The sequence below is a fragment of the Ochotona curzoniae genome, unplaced genomic scaffold, assembly GCF_017591425.1.
Source record: "Ochotona curzoniae isolate NIBS_2020 unplaced genomic scaffold, NIBS_Ocur_1.0 contig_3432, whole genome shotgun sequence".
NCBI lineage: Eukaryota > Metazoa > Chordata > Mammalia > Lagomorpha > Ochotonidae > Ochotona > Ochotona curzoniae.
In genome coordinates, this window is record NW_024465859.1 from 20740594 (window position 1) to 20760751 (window position 20158).

Consider the following 20158-nt stretch of genomic DNA (forward strand, 5'->3'; position numbering starts at 1 on the left):
GGTGCCCTTGGCATACCCTCAGGCTCCCTGACATGCTGCCCCTGGCTCTTCCAGTCTCCCCCATCTCTAGGCTTCTGCTTACTTGTTCCTTCCAGTGTGGACAGCTCTACACAGATCCTTTCACAGAGGAGGCACATCCCCAGGGGACCTAAAGTTGTGCCCATGCCACACCTCTTTCTCCTGTCCAGTGGCTTTCCTGTGTTGCTGAGACACAGGAACACTCTGTCCACTCAACAGCAGCCCAGAGCTGCAAAGACCCAATGACAACAGTAAGTCAATGCAGCTCAAAACAAGCAAGTGACTCAAACAGAAACTTCACCACAGACACACAAATGACAATGTACACATGAAAGGATGCTCAACATGTTCAAAATGAGGAAATCCAAAGCCAGCCACAACAGAGACCACCTCATACTCACTAAGAATGGCTACCAACAAAACATTAAAGCAAAAAATCGCAAATATTGGTGAAGATGGGGAGAAAGTGGAACCCTGGGCATGATGGGAGAATTTAGATGGTGCAGCTGCTAGAGAAAACAGCATGACTGTTCCTAAGCAGATCATAAATGGATCTAGCACACACAATCTTGCAATCCTACTTCTGGGTATAGACCGGACGTGACAGCAGAGTCGTTGAAGAGATAGCTGTGTTCCACAGTTCATAGCAGGACTGATTGCAGCAGCCACAGTGTGGAAGCAGCCCAAGTGGCCATCAGTAGGTAGGCAAGCTCTTGCAAGCATGCAGGGGAATGCACATCAGCCTTAAGGAGAGGAGTATTCCACTACACCCGCTGCAACTAAGCACAGTAAGTCAGTTACAAAAGGACCAATGCCTTGTGATACCATCTGCCGAATGGTTAGAATCAAGAGGACAGAGAATGCCAGAAGCAAGTGGGGAGCTGTGGTTCCTGGTACAGAGCTTCACTTCTGCTAGAGGAAGAGAGATCTGGAGACAGATGGTGGGGAATTAGGAATGCATTTACTACTCTGGAGCTAAACACATACGGTTGAGGTGGTAACTCGGATGCTCTTTGGATTTACTATAGGGAGAATCAATTGGGGAAAAAAACAGCCACCAGCATGTCTATGTGGTAGAGTTTGATTCCTTGGGGCAGGAAGCCAGAAAACAAAACTCTCAGTGTCAGCACTATGGTGTCACAGGCTAAGCCTCTGCTGTACCAGTTCCCCACATGGGTGCCAGATGAAGTCACAGTGTCCACTTCTGATCAAGACCCATACTTATTGCCTGGGAAAGCAATGGAGGATGGCTCAAGGTCTTGGATCCCTGCACTTACATGGGACACCCAGAATAAGCTCCTGGCTCCAAGCTCCTGGCTTATGATCAACTAAACTTCAGCTATTGTGGCAATTTGAGAATTGAACCAGTGAATGGAAGATCTGTCTGTCTTTCCTTTTGTCTCTTTAAATCTACCTTTCGAATAATTTTTTAAAAAGCTTAAACAACAAAACCAATGTAAATTCTCCTTCCTCCTCAGTACTCGGACAGCTGTCATTTGGAAGATGTCACCTGGAGGCCCAATAGTGATACTACATGCCAAGTGGTGGTGATCGCGGAGTCCGTTTCCCATGAAAAAGGCTAGACATGGCAGGAGGTGGGGAGGGTGAGCATTTCCTTTTGTTTTCTTCTTTCCACCCCCAAATATGCATATCCTTCTCCTGGATATGATAGAACAGTTTTAGCCCATCTGGGGGAAATCTGCATAAGAAGTTAATGATCTTAGTAATTTTAAAAGATTATTTTTATTGGAAAGGCAGATTTACAGAGGGAAGGAGAAACAAAGAGAGGATCTCTTATTTTCTGTTTCACTCCTCAAATGGCCATGATGAGCAGAGCTGAGCCATTGTGCTGGCCCTGAACATTTTTTTTTTACCTCTTTTTGAATTATTATTATCATTTGGTGATAGACCCTAGGATTCCACAGACCTTAGGATTTCCCTTTCCCCCTTCTCAAGCCCCTCCCCCCACTGAGTTCCCCTATATTATTACTACAGTATAGTTCTTCATACACAGTCATATGTCCATCATTGTGCCAGGACAATGACAGAGAGCAGAGCATCCTATTGCCAAGATATAGTTAACATTTTCATTGGGAGTCTATCTTTGACCTGGAAGAAAAGATGCATACTGCATTGTATCCTCACATCTGGATATGATAGTCTTCATTACACAGTTACATCCCCTTAAATGAAAAGCCACAATACAAAATCAACAAAAGGAAGGAAAAAAAAAGAAATTAAAAATACCATGAAAATAAATAACATGCTACTGAACGACTAGTGTGTCGCTGAAGAAATGAAAAAGAAAATCAAGAACCTTCTGAAGAAAATGATGCTAATGTATGACCTATGAATCAGTGAAGAATTTAATGAGAGAGTTTTGAAGAGATGAAACTAAAAAAGTCAAAATCCATGAGATATAATATCTGTTGATCTTTGTTGGTGAGATATGTCTCCTGTAAGCAACAACAAGAGGGGTTTTATTTTTTTTTAATCCAGTCTACTAATCTGTGATGTTTGATTGCTGAATTTAAGCCATTTACATTCAGGGTTAATATGTTTGGGTGGTAATTTGATCCTGTCATTTTAACAATGAGTTGTTCATTGATTTATTCTTCTGTTATTTTACTGGGATATTCTTCACATTTGCCTTTGGTTTTGGTGGGTGCTAATCCTCTTCTCTGTCAAGAGAATACCTTTAAGTATCATTTATAGGGGGGGTTTGGAAGAGGCAAATTCTTTTAATTTTTCTTAACTGTGGAAGAATTTTATTTCATTTTCAAAGAGAAAGGAAAGTTTTGCTGTACATGTTATCCTGGACCAACAATATTTTGCTTTTAGAATCTGGATTATGTTGCTCCATTCTCTTCTGGCCTGTAGAGTTTCCTGTGAGAGATCTCCTGTGAGTTTAATTGGCATTCCTTTATATGTCAATTGATGTTTTTCATGTGCACATCTGAGGATCTTTTCCTTATGTTTGATTGAAGAGAGCTTGATGATCATGTGTCTTGGTGAAGATCGCTTTTGATCAAGCCTGTTGGGAGTTCTGTGCCCCTCCTGAATGTTGTTTCTCAATTTTTTCTCCAGATTAGGGAAATTTTCCTTTATTATTTCATTAAATACATTTGTAAACTCAGCTCCTCTTTCTGCAGCTTTTGGGACTCCCATAACTCTTATATTTGGCCTTTTAATAGTATCTCTTAATTCCTGAATACTTTCTTTAGCTTGACCCAGCTCTGCTACCAGCTTTTTGTTTGTTTCCCCCTGGTGACAGGAAATAACTTTCAATTCTGAGATTCTTTCTTCTGACTCCTGCATTTTATTTTGGATACTCTCCATGGTACTTTTAATTTGCTCCACTGTATTCTTCATTTCTGATATATCAGCTTTCATTTGATTCATTTCCTGTGCGACATATTCCTTAAATTTCTTGAATGCTTGCTTTATGTGCTTCTCGTTGTTGATAAGAAGTTTTATAACAAGTGTTTCGAATTCTGTATCCCCCATTTTCTACATGTCTTCCTCAGTTAACTGTGAGGTTGGCATAGGGTTTTGCCCCTTTGCAGGGAAGTCTTCAGTAATATTCATTGTGCCTCTGTCTCTTCTTCTGCTCTCGGTCATTTTACTTCTGGTTATCAGATTCTTCTCTTTGGGGCAGTTTTCTAAGCTGTGTCACCCACAGGTCTACAGTTCAGCTTTACTTATTGTGGTTGGTACATGCTTTTTGTTTGCATTCACTTGTGCCACTCCCTCCAGTGAATTCCATGTCTGGGTTCTTATGATAGATTTCCACCATGGTCTCCATAGACCCAGCTCCTGTCTCACCAGTCTCCACCTCTTGTGATACCATGCTGAGGCTGCACCGTTGTCTGCACAGCCTTTCTCCCACTTCTGTCAGAGCAATTCTCAGGTTTATGGAGACACCAGGTGTCTTATATAACTAGGTTGTTAGTGGTGCTAATCTTTCCAGAACCTGTTGGCCATTAGGTCTGATGGCCACATGGACCTATTTCACCTTTATGAAGCCAAAGTAGGTATTATTTTCCTGTGGGACCAGTGCAATGCACTAAGCTTAGTGCGTTCACTCCCAGCTCAGTGCATGCGCAGCTAACTGTTATCCCTGCAGTCTTAAAGCTTTTGCCACACTGTACAAAATGGTGTCTGATATGCTCCCACTAGAGTTCTTGATCAGCTGGCCATCATGTCTGAGAGCTACCTGGACCTATCCTGGGTGGAACCTGTAGGATGCCATGCTGTTGCAGTTCACTGAGTCAGAAATGAGTTCACTTGCAGCTCAGTGCATGCACAGTCCTGTCTCATAGTTGTTGCCTCCCTACACAAAATGGTGCCCAATTTGACTCTAGGGGACAGACTGGGCTGTAAAATCCACCCAGTTCCCCCACTATGCATCTGGGACCTGCCATTCTGTCTCTACTCCTGATCAAATCAAACAGATCAGCAGGAGGGGCAGTTCTTTGTCTTGGTTCATCTCCCAGTGAACGTCCCCTCCCACATTGTTGCTGGTGGAATTCCAGCAACTGGTGCAGTTCAGATCACTGCTCTCTGAATGATGGTGGGTTATTGGTCACTGCAACACCACACCGTTGTGTTTGCTGCTTTTCCGTGTCTGTCAGTTTTCAGGTGCCCCTCTGCTATCGTTCTGTCCTCTCCTATTTCCTGGAGTGTGCCCTCTCTGCTTCACCCTAACTAATGTTTTTCTGTCTGTTTAAACGTGTCCTTATCCTATTCTGCTGTCTTGATTCCTCCCCCTAAACATTTCTTTAATCAACAAATATTTATTGAGCTTGTCTTTTGGCTGGTCCTATGTGTGTGTTAGAAACAAAGGCATGAACAAAGCAGATGCTGTCTTTTCCCTATGGAGTTTATGTTAGGAAGACAGAAATTAATTTTGCAGTTAATGACCTGTGAACAAATGCTTAACCTTGTTAGAGATGCTAGGCAACCCTTTTTGTGACAACTAATTTTTCACCTTAAAGGCTGCTTCTTGGGCCTGGCAGGATGGCTCATGCAGTGGTTCATGTATTTTGAAACGCATGACTTTTTCATAGCATAAGTTTTTTAATGCATTAACCTCAAAAAAGATTATTCATTTTTATTGAAAAGGCAGATTTACAGCCCGAAGGAGAGACAAAGATCTTCCATCTATTGGTTCACTCCCCAAATAGCTACAACAACTAGAGCTAAGTCAGTGCAAAGACAGGGGTGAGAAGCCAGGAGTTCTGTGTCTCCGATGTGGGTGCAGAGTCCCAAGGTTTTGGGCCATCTTCTATTGCTATCCCAGGTCACAAGCAGGGAAATTGGATGAGAAGTGGAACAACCAGGACAAAAGCTAGCATTTGCAGGGAGAGGATTAACCAGTTGAGACATCATACCAGCCCAATCCATGAACTTTCTAGAGTCCCCTTATGAATACCCCATGAATTTATCTACCAGTGGTTTTCAGCCAGGGGCAGTTTTGGCCCTCAGGGACACTGGACATTGGCAGAATCTGAAGACATTCTGAGTTATCACAGCCAGGGGTGATGAGCTGCTACAGGAGTCTTCCTAAGTGATTCCTGGATACATCTTAACCAGAATCAGTCTGGACCTGCATTTGAGGAGCAGCCATTTCTGAACTAGCATTTCTCAGCCTTTCTTCTCTGGAAGCAGAGGAAGGTAATGTGTACTTTAGGGAATAGGAAGTAATCTGACACAAGTGCTCCGCCACCCCACCCTGCCCTGAAAATCTCCAATTATGTGTGTTTTTTTGTCACTTGGTTCCATATGATGGTTTTAGCGTTAAATGTTTCAAGTTACCACCAGGATGGAAGACTTTCTCTTGTTTTATTTCTGATTTGGGTCATACTGGTGGGTACCATGCTGTCTGTCCTCTGCCTCAATCTCTTTTTCCATCGGAAAATATGACTCTCCCCCTAATGTCCAAACAACAAACATGAAGTTCATGTGGTCCAGCTAGAAGTAGCCGAGAGCCAATCATCTTGCTTCCATAGGAGACTCAACTTCTGGAGACCAAGTCTGGACAGAGAACAGCCCACGCTGTCCCTGGAGGACATCTTGGAATCTTCTCCAGATTTTTTCCCAACCCCTGGAGAAAACTTGCGGTGCAGCCATAGGAGTTATTAACCACTCCTTAGCCTGGATGTCTCTGCCCAATTCTTTTGTGGGTGAAGGCACGCCTGCCAACTTGTCCTTGCACACACTTACAATAGGTGGTTACTTTATGACCAGCAACCTCTAGTGCACAGCCTTATATCAGTCAGGGAAATCCAGCTGCCATGTAACAAACAGCTCTCAAACCTCAGGGGCTGAAGGCAATAAAAGGAGACTCTTCAAGTTCAAAATCAGTTAGCTGGCTCCTCTTCAAACACAAGGTCCCAACCTCTTCTAACTTGGGTCCCTGCCCACCTGTATTACGCAGTGTTCCCATGCAAACTCATGGAATCCTAATAACCCTTCAGGAAGCACTGTTGCAATCAATTTCATGTTACAAAAGAAATCATTGAGATTGTAGGAGAGGTCAGTGTCTGACCCACAGTTGCAGCCTGCCAGAGAGCCGTAGACACCATTCAAACCAAATTGGCTGACTACAGAGTCCTGTGCTGTTCCACTTGGCCATGCTGCCTCCCATCTGCTTCATTTACTGCCTCACACTCCAGGTGGACTTGATCACTTGTCCACCTAGATCGATGTCCGGGTCACTGCCTGGTCCCAGCACCCTCTGCTCTGCCTCCTGCAGTCCTTCCATCAGGGAGAACAATGTTCTCTGTGCTGATCCTATCCTTTGATGTGCACCCTTTTCACCTGGAGATTTCAGAGTCCCAGGCCCCTAGAGGTTGGACTGCACCGAGTTTAGGTGGCTCCTGGAGAATCTGTGTATCTAAGAAGCTTTCCAGGGTCCCCATAATGAGGCTAGATCCACAGCTCACTGAGGAACATCCTGGTCACAGGAGACCCCCGACAGCCTGGTCAAGCAGATCTCAGAGTGTCTTTTGTATGAGGAGCCACTCATCAGCACATCCCCTCCCTCCTCTGTCAGTTGAGTTTACTTAAATCTGTCAGTCTGATAGCTTGCCCTCCCCCCTCTTCTAAGAAGCTGCCAGTACCAGGATCCCCTCCTTTGTGACAGCTTAGAAAACCAATCCACAGGGCCAGGTCCCAAGCAGGTGATGGATTTCAAACTGTGAAGTTGAACTTGACTTTGAAACTGCAGTATTGTCTTCTGGTCCAGGCACCACACAGTGTTTCCATGGCAATGCTTCCCCAGCATTATCTTTTGTTATCCCTTCCAACATCCTCTCTTCTGTTTATATCAAGTATGTGTCCTCAATCTTTTCTCCAACCCCATTTCTCTAAGAGATTTGCTGTTTCCTCTTCTTGTTTCCTTCTATGGCTATTTTAAAAGTGAAAGCTAACCATAGGGAGCGTGGTTGATGCAGCCTACTCCTTGACCCATAACTGATATCTAGGGTGACAAAATAGGAGATGTGATGGTGGGTTAGCCCTGCCATCAACCCAGTAAATGCACCTCTTCCAATCCAGCAAGAATGAGACACAACTAGGAACAGCAGTAAGCCCTGGCACTAGCCCTTCCTGTGTGGTAAGCCATTGATTCAAGCATTTATCCAGCGATTATAAAAGCTGCAGAACTGGCCTGCTGCAGGCACAACAGTGTTCAACTGTCTTCCTCATGAAGACAACATTTCCCAAGAGTGAGCGAACAAGGGACCAGCAGACCCTGAAAGTCTGCTTGAGAGGCAGTAAATACTATTCAGACCATGACAGATGGGAGCCGGTAGGTAGGAGGAAAGCTGTGTTCACCAACAATTTGAGGGTCATGAAAGGCATCCCGAGTGCAGATTTGGAAGAATGGCAAATTGTAATCAGGATTAACCACATGTCAGATATAGGTCCATGCATTTTGCCATTATAAGGAAGGCATGGCTGTTAGGCTTACTTTCCAGAGGGGGAAACTGAAGCACAGAGAAGCAACATCTGATGTGTGATTGAAGATGCAGAGTAAGAATTGAACCCAGGCACGGGGCTGTGGAGTCTGCAGGCTTTACAGCACAGCCATGGGAGCTTCACCTGGGCAAGATCAATGATTGAAAGATGCCATGGCCTGGTGCTTTTCTTTTTTTATTTTTTTAAAAGATTTATTTATTTTTATTGGAAAGGCAGATATACAGAGAGGAGGAGAGACAGAGAGGAAGATCTTCCATCTGATGATTCACTCCCCATGTGACTGCAACAGCCGGTGCTGTGCTGATCTGAAGCCAGGAGCCACGAACTTCTTCCAGGTCTCCCATGTGGGTGCAGGGTCCCAAGGCTTTGGGCTGTCCTCAACTGCTCTCCCAGGCCACAAACAGGGAGTTGGATGGAAAGTGGAGCTGCCGGAATTAGATGCATTAGATGCCGGGATCCTGGTGCATTCAAGGTGAGGACTTTAGCCACTAGGCCATTGCACCAGGCCCTGTGGGGTACTTCTTATTTATTTTTTTTAAAAGTTAGTTATTTATTTGAAATTCAAAGTTGGAGATAGAGGGAGAGTGCACCTCCATTCGTTAGTTCACTTCCCAAATGGTCCCAATGGCCAGGACTAGGTTAGAACAACAGCCAGGAGCCAGAAGCTTCTTCTGGGCCTCCCTCATGGATACAGGGACTCAAACACTTGGGCTACTTCCTGCTGCTTTTCTCAAGCCATTGTCAGGGAGCTGTATCAGAAGTCAAACAATTGGGACATGAATCAGCACCCATATGGGATGCCAGCATCGCAACTGGCAGCTTAACCCCTAACTGACTCATGAAGAGCAGTTTCGGGGCATTCATCTTCTTCATCCACTTAGAAATTTGGATTGCACAGGTGTTACCAAGGGGGAGCAGGGATTCACAATGGCCACGCCCATCTAACCTGAAAATACCAGTGTCTGAGTTCAGGTTCAGGTTTATAAGTCTCACTCACCTGCTTCTCAATTCTAGCTCAGAATCTTGAGCACAAAATGAGCATTTTTCATTCTGAGACCTTGCTTCTAGGTGCTCTTCAAGCTGGTTACCCAAAGCTGATTTAAGCAAGAAGCCAATATGAATTGCAAGGCCAGAGCACGGCCAGATTTGGCTAAGATCCATGATCCTGTGTTCACATCTTTCCATTGTTTGCTTCCACGTATCCAGCATTGAGACTACTGTGCCTGAAATCGTAGTCATGGTGCTGCTGCCTGAGGCACCTGTTCCATCAGGCAGTGATAAGCTCATTAAATGACATGACTGCAGGAAATGAGCACAGGGTCCACCAGAGCACCGGATAGTAACATGTGGCATGATATCACTTCCTTGCCTGCCTTCCTCTGGCCCTTCCTCGATGTGACTGTGACAGGGCAGGGAGTGGAGGGCATCTGGAACACAGGGCAAGCTCAAAGTCCACAGGAGACACTCTGTGCATGCAGCTTTTCCACTGCCCCACCAAGCCACCTGGCCCAGCCTCACCTTCTCCTTCAAACCACTCAAGAAGTCTTCTTCCTTCCCCACCCAGCGTCTCAGCTCCAGCCTTCTGAGCAGCTAGTTCAACTGTGTGGTCCACAACACATTTCCAACTAAATCCTGGCCTCTGGTGTGTGTGTGGGGGGGCTGTGGGGCATGGAGGAGGACATTGCCCCATTGCCTTGCAGCTAAGACCACCTGCCTGCAGCTCTCCCCAGTGCTAAAAAAGTAGACAGACACCTGCAGAGAGGGAAGCCAATAGAAACTGACAATTTTGGAACAAGCAGTGGGTGCAGCAGCCAAGATACCGCAGGGGGAGGTGCACATTCCATTACCAGAATGTTGGGGTTCAGGTTCTGGCTCCACTCTATTCCAGCTTCCTGTAGCTGCAGTTGGGAAGCAGTGGGTGATGGCTCAAGGTGGGAGATGCAGAATGAACTCTGGGGTCTTAGCTTCAGCCTGATCCAGTCCTGGTTCTTGCAAAGCATTTGGGGAGCAAACCAGTAGATGGAAGCTCTTTTTCTGTGTCTGCCTTTCAAATATGTAAGTAAATAAGTGAATATCACACCAATATCACCTCATTCCTCTCATCACCAGAGGCACGCAGAGGCATCCTTTAGCCGAGTCATGCCCTGCCCCGCTTCCCTGGCCTGGAGTTTTCCTTTTGGCTGCAGCTAGAGGTGGAGGCACCAGGAATCCGCTCCTGCTCACTCACCTGCCCAGCCACTCACCCTCATTCAGTCTGCATTCCCCCTCACTTCTGCTATCATCTCACCTTGCTACACTTGCTAAGAGAGTGAAATCTACCTCGGACTACACGGATGGATCTGGAGATGGAGGAAGTCAATGAGATGTGTCAAAGTTCCCAACGGTCTGGGCCACGAGGACTAATGCCTCCATTTTGCAGAATTTTCATTGGCCCCCGCACTTCTGTCTTCCTCATTCATATTCATCTATACAATTGCCCCTCATTAGTTGACTCTGTCTAGGTCCAGAAACATGCTGGCTAGTGCATCTCAGAAAGCAAGAAGTTAGACTGAGGGTAATGGGGAAAATGATAAGGAATTCCGAGTGTACAGTTCAATCAACTCCCCCAAGTATCATTGTAATACCCTTTGGCCATGTGTGAAAAATCCTCAGGACTTTTCCATGTTATAAAGCATTGATAATGTCCTACACTTATGGAGTCAGCCTCCAGCCAGTACCTGGGTGTAAAGCCTTGTGTGTTCATCACACCTCACCACTCAGAGTTCCCCATCCTCCAGCATCACACTGGCCCAGTGATGTCAACACACGAGGAAGTAAGACCAAAGGATATCAGTTGGCCCAGGATTGCAAGGTCCCCAGGCATCCTAGGGAAGCAGATTGGGACCTAGGAGGGGTCCATGCTTGGGAGAGAAAGATGGGGCAGGTGCCAGCTTGCTGGGAGAGGAGAGGAGAGGAGCCAAGGCTCTCCACGAGAGGGCCACACTTTCCATGCACCACGGAATGCGTCCACTGTGGTGCCCATGTGGCCCCCCTGAAATGGGTACCCAGCACACAGTCGATGGTTGCTACACACCTGCCAGTTACTGATGGACATTTTGAAGAGCAGAATTCAGATTTCTTTTCATAATTAAGAGTTTATGAAATACCTCAGTGAAGAATCACTTTGCACCCACAAAGACAGCTCGAACAAGGGAAAGGCAAAAGAAAAACTGTGGGCAGAGAAGGGGATACCCAGAACCTTTGTGGACTGCTGGCAGGAATGGGCTGCCCCTGTGGACAGTGGCACAGCGGATCCTCACTCCTGTGAGTACAGGACTACCTTATCATCCAGGAATTTCACTCCTACATATATCCATGTCATAACTCAATACAGAAGGGATAGATTCCATGATGCTGTGAGTCAAGCCACCAATTGGGGTGTTGACATCCTCTGTTAGAGGGCCTGGATCTAAATCCTGGCTACTCTGCTTCCTGCTAATGCATCCTAGGAGGCAGTAGGTGTTGGCTCCAGCACTTGGGTCCCCGTCATCCATGTTGGAGACCTGGATTAAATACCAGGCTCCTGGCTTCTGCCTGGCCTAGCCCTGGCTAATGCTTGCATCTGGGGAATGAAACAGTAGATAGAAAAATCTGTCTTTCTCTCTCTGCCACTCTGCTTTTCAACTTAAGTTTTAAAATAAATAAAAAAATAACTTAACAGAGCTATCCAGACAAGTGTGTGTGCAGGAATGAGCAGAGCAGCAGTATACATGAGAGCCAAAATGTCCACCATCTGATGAGTGGTACACAGAATGAAGTGTATCAAAAGTGACGTATTTACAGCCTTAAAAATAAACACAGTACTAAGTAAATCTTCAAAAAAATTAAACACGGTACTAATATCTTCTACCATGAGGACCACCTTGGGATGTATTATGCTAAGCGGAAGGAGCCAGTCACAAGGACCATCTATTGTGTCATTTCATTGAATGGAATTGTCTAGAATAGGCAATGAAGACAGAAAACAGATTGCTGGTTGCCAGGGACCGAAAGGAGAGTTCTATAGCAAGTGACTGGATAATAGATACAGGACTTTATTCTGGGGGAGGAAAGTGGTTGAGCACTAGATGGAGGTGGCAGCTGCACATCGCCGTGAACGTACTAAATGGCGCTGACTCACACACTTTGAAACGGTTCGTTTGATGTCAATTTCATCTCAATGAAAGCTTTGAAAACAACTGCAATCAGTGCCCCTCACGTGCACATTCATGGTTGCTGCGTGAATGAACAAACAAAGCTACTGCGCACAGCCCTGTCTGCACAGGCCCCACCCACCTCCCAGGCCTCAGTGTTCTCTGGGCATCCTGACCTTCTGTTCCTCAGGCGCGTGGGCCTCTTCCTGGGGCCTCTTGGGTCCTGGGCTTCCTCCTACAGCAGGGCCTTTGCATATGCCCCTTTCTCTCATTGTGGAGCTGCTGAAACACCTCTCAGCACCCTAACTCACTTACTCTCCAGCTCCAGCTCCCAGCTCAGTCACCACTCTCCCCAGCAAAGCTTTTCCTGACCTCCCTGGGTAGATGAGATAGCCTTTGTACTCTGTGGTACCAGAACTGTTTCTTCGAGTCACTTACCATTGTGTATCTTCTTTATTTGTGCTCTTCGGTTAAGGTAGCTTTCCTCCCAGTTACACTGTGAGATGCGTGAGGGTCACTGTGTCACTGGAGGCACCCTGTCCATTTACAGGGATGGGGAGGGGAGAAGGCATCATGCATTTGTCAGCTATTTTTCTTCTAAAAATCTACAGACCCATGATTTCTTACCAAATTGATGATGGGGGCCCTTCCTAGGCATACATGTATGTGTACAAAATCCATAGTTCTTAACACTTGGCTCCAAGAAAACCTTCTTATCCCTCCACTGACGAGGGTTCTCCCACATTGCCAGCCACAGCAAAGTCTGGAGGTGCCGAGTACAGTATTGCTCTGGCAGAGGTGGAAAGGGAACTGCCCCTGATGCCTGGAAGAACACACATTTCCTCCATCATGAACTAATTGCATCTCTATTCCTCTCCCTGCACCCAAAAAGTTGATCATAACCCAGTCACTGTCTGAAAACCTGGAAAAACACACACAGCCGTGTTTTCTGCTGGCATTAACAACAGGTGCTAATGAATAGTCAGTTCCATACAGACAAGAGCTATGAGCTTGAGTCACCTACATGGAGACCCTGGGAAAGGTAGGAGCAGTGACAGGTGGAGACACGTGCTTGGGGAAGGCGAGACGGACACACTCACAGAGATCTCTGCTGTGATGGCTTCCAAGGGCTGTTTCCAGCGGGTGAGTGCTTAGCTCCCTGAAATAATCTATGCTAATTCCTTGATGAAAAATTCATACTGTCTTCCATGTTGCTAAGCAACCAGCCCAAACATGTTTACTGTGTAAAAATTTCTTGAAGGGGCCTGGGTTGCACCCAAAGCCTGGAAGTGTGATGGAAGTAAGAGATGAGGAAGCAACCAGAAGCCCTGGGAAAGGTATTTCTTATGAACCCACAAAGATGCAGGTCCATTCACAAACACCTGCAGGCCTTGTCTGGGGAGGCACAGTGGCTTAAAAAGAAAAGTTGACTCATTTTCTGCCCCTTTCCAGCCCTGTAATCACAAGTGTGGCATCTGGTACCAGACCAGCAAAAATCAATTCCATCTCTGCTGCTACACAGGGGACTTAAGTGCCCCTTGCTTCATTTTTCTGATCTGTAAAATGGCAATAATAACCATGCATATTTCTTAGGGCTATTGTGAGAATGAGAACTAATATGGTAGCCTAAGTACTTAGGACAGTGATTGACACAAGTACAAGAGCCCGGCAGATACTTAAATACTTAGGATTGTGACTGACACAAGTACAAGAATCTGATAGGTGCTAGCTATTCTGTCAGTGCTATTGATTACTCTGTGTATCTTTAGTTGTGGTTCATCTGAGTGGGAGAGTTCATTAGCCAGGGGACCAACTAACCGTGAGCTAAAAAAGGAATCCCTCTGAAGGCTTTAGCCTGAGAACCCACAAAGATCAGACTTTCCAGCAGCCCAGACAGAATCAAATCAGTCCTAGGAGTGGGGTCAAACACTGGGAGCCCTCATGTGGTCAGTGGGCTGCAGGGGAGAATGCAGAAGACCGGCTAGCTTCAATTGGAGAAAGATCTATTTTGGGGTGAAGGCAGGAATGCCCTCCCAAGCTGTCCCAAGCCTCCCGGAGGGTCTATCTCTGCACTTCTGAGGGGGACCAGTTTTATTGTCTCCTCCCTCATCAAGGGCATATGTCTGTCTATTCCACTGCTGTATCAGTGTGCCCAACACGTGCTCCTGAACCTTAGATGCATAAATCCATTAGCTGGTGAAATATGATACCTGTATCCCTGGTCCACCCTCACACCTACAGGTGCAGATGAAGATAATCCATCTCAGAGGGCACAGGGTGTGGTGCTGGAGGTCTAAGGAAGAGGAAGCCAGCAGGAGGGTTAATAGGGCACTACTGATGGTGTGGAGGCCCCGACCCAAAAGGGCAAGAAGGAAGCAGCCACAGGACCAGAGCAGGAAGCAGGTAGTTAGCCAAGTGGCTCATCACAGGCCACAGCAAGGACAACCATAGTTCCTGGTTCTCCCAGTAATGAAAACAAACCTAATATTACAAAATGACACATTTTAATAAGAACCTTACTGGTTGAATGGTTATAAACAGGAAAGTAAACCAGTCATAAATGTGGAGCTGGATGCAATTTTGTAAAGCCAGCACACACATACACACACACACGTACAAGCAGCACCTACGTGGGCAGGAACAGAAGCCAAGCTGCCCCTTTCACACTCCCAATCATTCCCTGTTTTACCTCACCCCCAACCCAGAGCAGCAGCTTCTATAAATTGGACTTGGCTTCAGGCTTCTGTGCATGGATTCACAGCTTCCCTGCATCTCATATTTTGTGTTAGGTACCAGATGACTAACTCAAAATAAACACTAGAGCACTCTCACGTGGTGCCCAGCACAATCAGACATTGTCAGGGGCCCAAAGAAAACGGACAGCCTACTACTGACCTTGGGAGAGAAAATATTCCACCATGCATCTGAGTGTTGACACACAGCACTTACACGATTTCATAGCAGCTGGAACTCATTCTACCAGGGTTCCATCAAACACAGCATTGGGACTCCCAACATCTCTGGAAGGAGAATGGGGTTTTCTAACATGGCAGTGCTGTATGGTAGGAGGCAGAGGGACGGGGGTGGGGGGTGGGGGGGTGGGGACCTGGGCACCACTGCTGAGGTCTGAGTAGTTTTACTCGAAAGGCTCAGACCACAGGTTAGTTTGAAGGGACAGCACTGGGGTCTTTAAGGAGAACAAGAGGATGCTCAAAACGGAAGTTCTGGGAAAGCAGGGTGGTCTCCCGCTAAGTGCTGAGTGAGAGAGGCACTGAGCCCTGGGGTCACTGCTAACTCAACTGTTCTCTGGGCTGGGCAAAAAGAAATCTGTTCTAGAAGAACCCAGGAAGGACTGGGGAGCACCTGTGCTGCCAGGCATGAAAAGAACATTCAGGAGGTGAGGAACCCATCTGTCTGGCTGCTGCACAGGAACAGTGTGTGTACACCGTTACCCTCCCTACTCTACCTCCTGGCTCTGCTTCCAGGTCACTGGGTGATAACAGAGCTCAGGGCTGGGCTGGCCAAAATGGGGTTCCCAGCAGATCCTGGCAGAGCAGGAGTGGTGGGTTTAGGAAGGCTAAGTGCCTGGGAGCTGGAGAAAGAAGGGGCTAGAAAAGCCCAGGGGGAGTGGGTGTGGAAGCTGGCTGGGGGCGCAAAAGAGGGTAGGTGACAAGAGCTTCCATCCTCTGCCAGTTCTCACTTGGCAAGGACCCTTGACCTTGTTGTTCTGGGACTCCCTTAGCTTCCCAAAAGTCTAGGGATACTTCCCCCAGAGTGTGCAAAGCAGGAGGAAATACAAGACAAGAGAGTGCCAAGGAGCAGTTGACTGAACTGAATTTATAAAAACACCTAGGGATGTGTGTGTGTGTGTGTGTGTGTGTGTGTGTGTGTGTGTGTGTGTGTGTGCTGCTTTCTTTGTTCATTAAGTAACGGGATCTAGCAGCCAACCTCATAAACAACTCATCATTCAGAACGAGAGATGCGTGCAAATGTGATTGCAGAGTGCAGCGGCCGTGGGGTACGAGGAAACGACCCGGGCTTCCTCTGGGAAACAGAACTACGGGTGTGGGAAATGCTACAAGAAATGATAAGCTTTAGTTAGAGGTTGGTAAAAGCAAAGCTAGACTATTTCCTTACCCAGGACCATAAAGCTCTTAAAACTCTCTCACTGGGAACTTCAACTTCATTCATCAGATCCCCAAGTACAGTCTATGAACCCAAGGGATTTTTTCAACCATCTTAACCAGGCCCAGGCCAGGACTGTCCAAGCCATGTGCCAGTCAGTTCTCAGTGGGATGCCATGAGCCTCGGAAACCTCTTCGGGATTCTGTAGAGAGCTGGACCCTTCTTCTCCTTTCCTGTGCCCTCTCTATTTAGGGGGCATCTTCAGCAAGCTCTCTAACTGTTGTTCTTCTGGCCAACCTGTGCCGCACATGCCCTCCTGCTGTCATCTGCCACCGAGAACATCACGTCCTTTCCTCCTTCTGAAATGTCAGTAATGTTGCCCTTGCTCTGTTGACTTTCTCTGAGTCAGCAGCCAAACGCCTCTAAACACGAGGACAGCTAGGGCAATGAAAGGACCCAGCCTCCCCACATTCACCCCTGCACCCTCAGCGCGCCCCACCATGTCCAAGATCCTATGCCTCCCCCAACCCATGGGAACCTAGCAAGGGCTTGTGAATGGCTAGGTGCCATGTATCAACATGGTCTCCTCCCAAGCATATGCCTGGCTTGAAAAGACACACACAGTGCACGCACCCACATCTGCAGAAAAATCTTAGACAATAACCCAACTGGCTGGATTACGGGGTCCTTGTCCATCAATTTCACTGGGCACCTGGCAGTGACTTGATACTGACCAGGCACTAGGGATCCATCCAAGTGGCTGTACAGAATCACATCTATTTGTAACAAGTGCTGTAAGAGTTTGAAAAGAGCCATGCGGGAGGAAGCACTGGCTGAATGGGGCGTGGACTTATTTCCTGTGCAGGAGGCAAAATCTTCCCTGATGTTTCAACAAAGAGATCTAAAGGGCAAGAAAGAGCCGTCTGTGAGAAAAGGCAAGATCCAGAAGGGGAGCAAGAAAAAAGGTTGTGTGGCATCTTTTAAGAATGATCACAAATCAGGGGAGGAGAGAGTGTAGGGATGAGGACATGAACTTGGCTGCAGAGCAGACACCAGCCAGATGGAGCAGGTGTTAGTGGCAGGAAGGAACTTAGTGAGGGCACAGATAGAGAATCCAACCAGCTCAGTGAAAGGTGCACAGACTTCTCCAGCTGTGTGGACTTGAGCGAGTTAGCCTCGCTGGGCTTTGGTCTCCTCATCTTGATGTTGAATACGCCTCTGGATCCTTCACCTGGCTGGTTAATGCCACAATGAATATGAAGCTCTTAGGACAAACTCTGGTACAGATTATGGACCAGATCAGTGTTTGTTAGGGCTTCTTCCCGTGGCCAATGATGGAGGATTGCAAGCAGGAGAGAGATGCAACCTGGTTGATCTTTCACAGATCACCAGCAGGGAGGTGGGCTCCTGTTTGTCAGTAAGACCAAGAATTGGGAAATAGCCCAGGGGTCACTTACGACAGGGGTTCTCTCAGGGGATGGAGGGACCTGGAGAGTCACCGTGGAAGGCAGAGTAGCTGTCCTCAGGTGCACTGAGGAAGGAGGAGGCAACTGGCCCTGGCTTCCGGAGAAGCACTCGTCCAACCCCGCCGCAGCAGCGAGCCCACTCCTCCCACTTCCAGATGGTTCCCGGCCCTACGTCCTGCTGCCCAGTTGGCTCCTGCCGAGCCTGTGTCAATGTCACTTTTCTTAAAGGTGCTTAAAGACAGCAGCCATGCACACAGCCTCTGCCTCCCTCCTCTCCCCAGGTACCCAGTCCTAGGAGCTTTTGAATAATTGATGAGGGGAGGAGGAAGAGGCATCATGAGCCAGAAGGCATCCGGAGGCCTAAAGATGCCATTCAACTTGTCCCTTGGGGCAGGGAGGGAGATAGGTTGCTTCCCCCTTCAGGTGCCAAGAATGCTGTTCCCCATAGGTTCCAGACCCCAATATGCACCCCTCCCACCTTGGGAATGTACCCCAGGGGTCCTAGCTTATGCAGGGGGGCAGCAGCCCCCCAGCCTTCTGCTGCTCCCTGCAAAGGGGGGAGTGACCACCCTGGCTCCCCCAGGGAGCTCTGGAGGATAGCAGATACTACCAGAAGAGGTAAAAAGCTCTCTGGGGTCCAGGGACGGCTTCGGGGACCTTTGGGGGTGACCTCAGCAGCCCACTGTGACTGGCTGCAGCTGGGAGCTGCATGGGTTGGGGAGGGGACCAGATGTTCAATGTCCCCTGTTCAAATGCCACTCCCACATATACCCCACTCCCCAGCTTCCATGGGGGACAGCAGCCATCTCCGCCCCGGTTCCAGGAGACACCTCCTTCTCAGCTGTGGCACAGTTTATCCTGCATCAGCCCCCCAATTGTCCCCCCCTCACTGTCTTCTTTTTGTCCCCCTTACTTCTGCAGGCTTCTCATTTTCCACAATTCCTCGCCCAGTGCCACCACCCCTGGTTTCCTGAAGCCCCATTCAGTACTTGCTTGGTTATCTGTCCCCCTTCCCAGTCTCCCTCCCAGCTTCTATTCCTGTTCACCTCCCATCCCTTCCCTGTTAACCCTCCCTGTGGATGCCCCCAGTTCTTTTGCAGGCCCTGCAATGTCCCCAGCCCACAATGAGCCTTCTTGTCCATCTCCCAGCGTATCTCCCCCGCCCCCACCAGGCTTCCCCTATCCCTCAAGCACGTCCGTGGTTTTCCTCCGAGAGAGACAGAGAAGCTCTGTCTTGCAAAGGAGACCCTAGCCACATCTCCACTTCCCCCAACACTGTAGCCCCGAGACCCCCCAGGCGATGGCAGGTACAGTAGCTCACCTGTTGGACTGGCTGGAGCACACCGGGTTTTGCCTTCTCCGGGTCAGGATCCTGGTCCCGTGACAGCAGTCCCTTCTTGGGGTGCAGGTGTCTGCACAGGCAGGTGACACCGCACAGCGCGAGGATGCTGGTGGCAGTGCCCAGCGTGGCGCCCAGCGCGATCACCGGCACCGACAGCACCATGATGCCGGCTGCCCGCGGCGACTCGGTCCGGGCAGCCGTGCACCTGCCGCGGTTGGGCCAGCCTCCCGCCGCCTCTGCCGCCAGGCAGCTCGCGGGATCCGGGCGAGGGGCGGGGAGTGAGCGAAGGCGGGGGCACGGCTGCGAGGACGTCAGAGGAGGAGGGAGGTGGCTGGCCCCAGTGGCTGTCACCCAGCAACCCCCACTCGGCCGGCACGTGACAAGGCCAGCGTCCCCACCCGTGCACCAGGGATCTGAGGGCTCTCTCAGACGGTTCTCCTTGCTTGGCACACACACACACACACACACACACACACACACACACACACACACACACACACACACACACGGACTGTAGGGGCTCCCCCGCGGTGGTTACACACTCCCTTAGCAGGTAAACAGTGGCTGGGACTCAGGCCTGAGACACCGGGTCCTTCTCCCGGGCAGGTTATTAACCCTTGGCTTACTCTCTCTCTCTCTCTCTTCCTGGGGGCTGCGCACAGAGGCCAGGGACGTGAGACCTCCGAGAGCTTGTCCGGCAGTCAGGCAAGGCTGAAGATTGCCATCTCGGTAAGCTGGGTGGTGTATCTTCTACAGAAGACTAGCAGATGGAGCCCTCAGTGGCGGGGGCCTCCGCTGGCCCAGTGAAGATGACCACAGTGGTTTCTGTGCGCGTCTGCAGCCTGCCCAGGGGCTCATCTCCCGCACCTTATCGTTTGCCATTTGTTCTCCCTGAATAAACACCAAGACGCTAAGGCTGATCTGATCTGAGAGTAGCTAGAAAAAAATCATCCTCCTGCCCTCGAGGTCAAGTTTGTAGCTCAGATTTTGAGTCTGTTTTCAAAAGAAGAACTTCATTCTGCAGCAGCACCTCGAGGGTCACCTGCAGTAGC

General features: G+C 48.3%; 1 protein-coding gene across 1 annotated transcript in view; it reads right to left on the minus strand.

The window, feature by feature from the left end:
* SYT13 (synaptotagmin 13) overlaps positions 1 to 19310 on the minus strand; it is a 40652-nt gene extending 21342 nt beyond the window's left edge. Inside the window, exon 1 of the mRNA XM_040980326.1 lies at positions 19086 to 19310. Coding sequence (XP_040836260.1) covers positions 19086 to 19268 — 183 coding nt within the window. The 5' untranslated portion in view covers positions 19269 to 19310. The remainder of the gene's footprint in view (positions 1 to 19085) is intronic.
* Between the last annotated feature and the right edge of the window lie 848 nt (positions 19311 to 20158).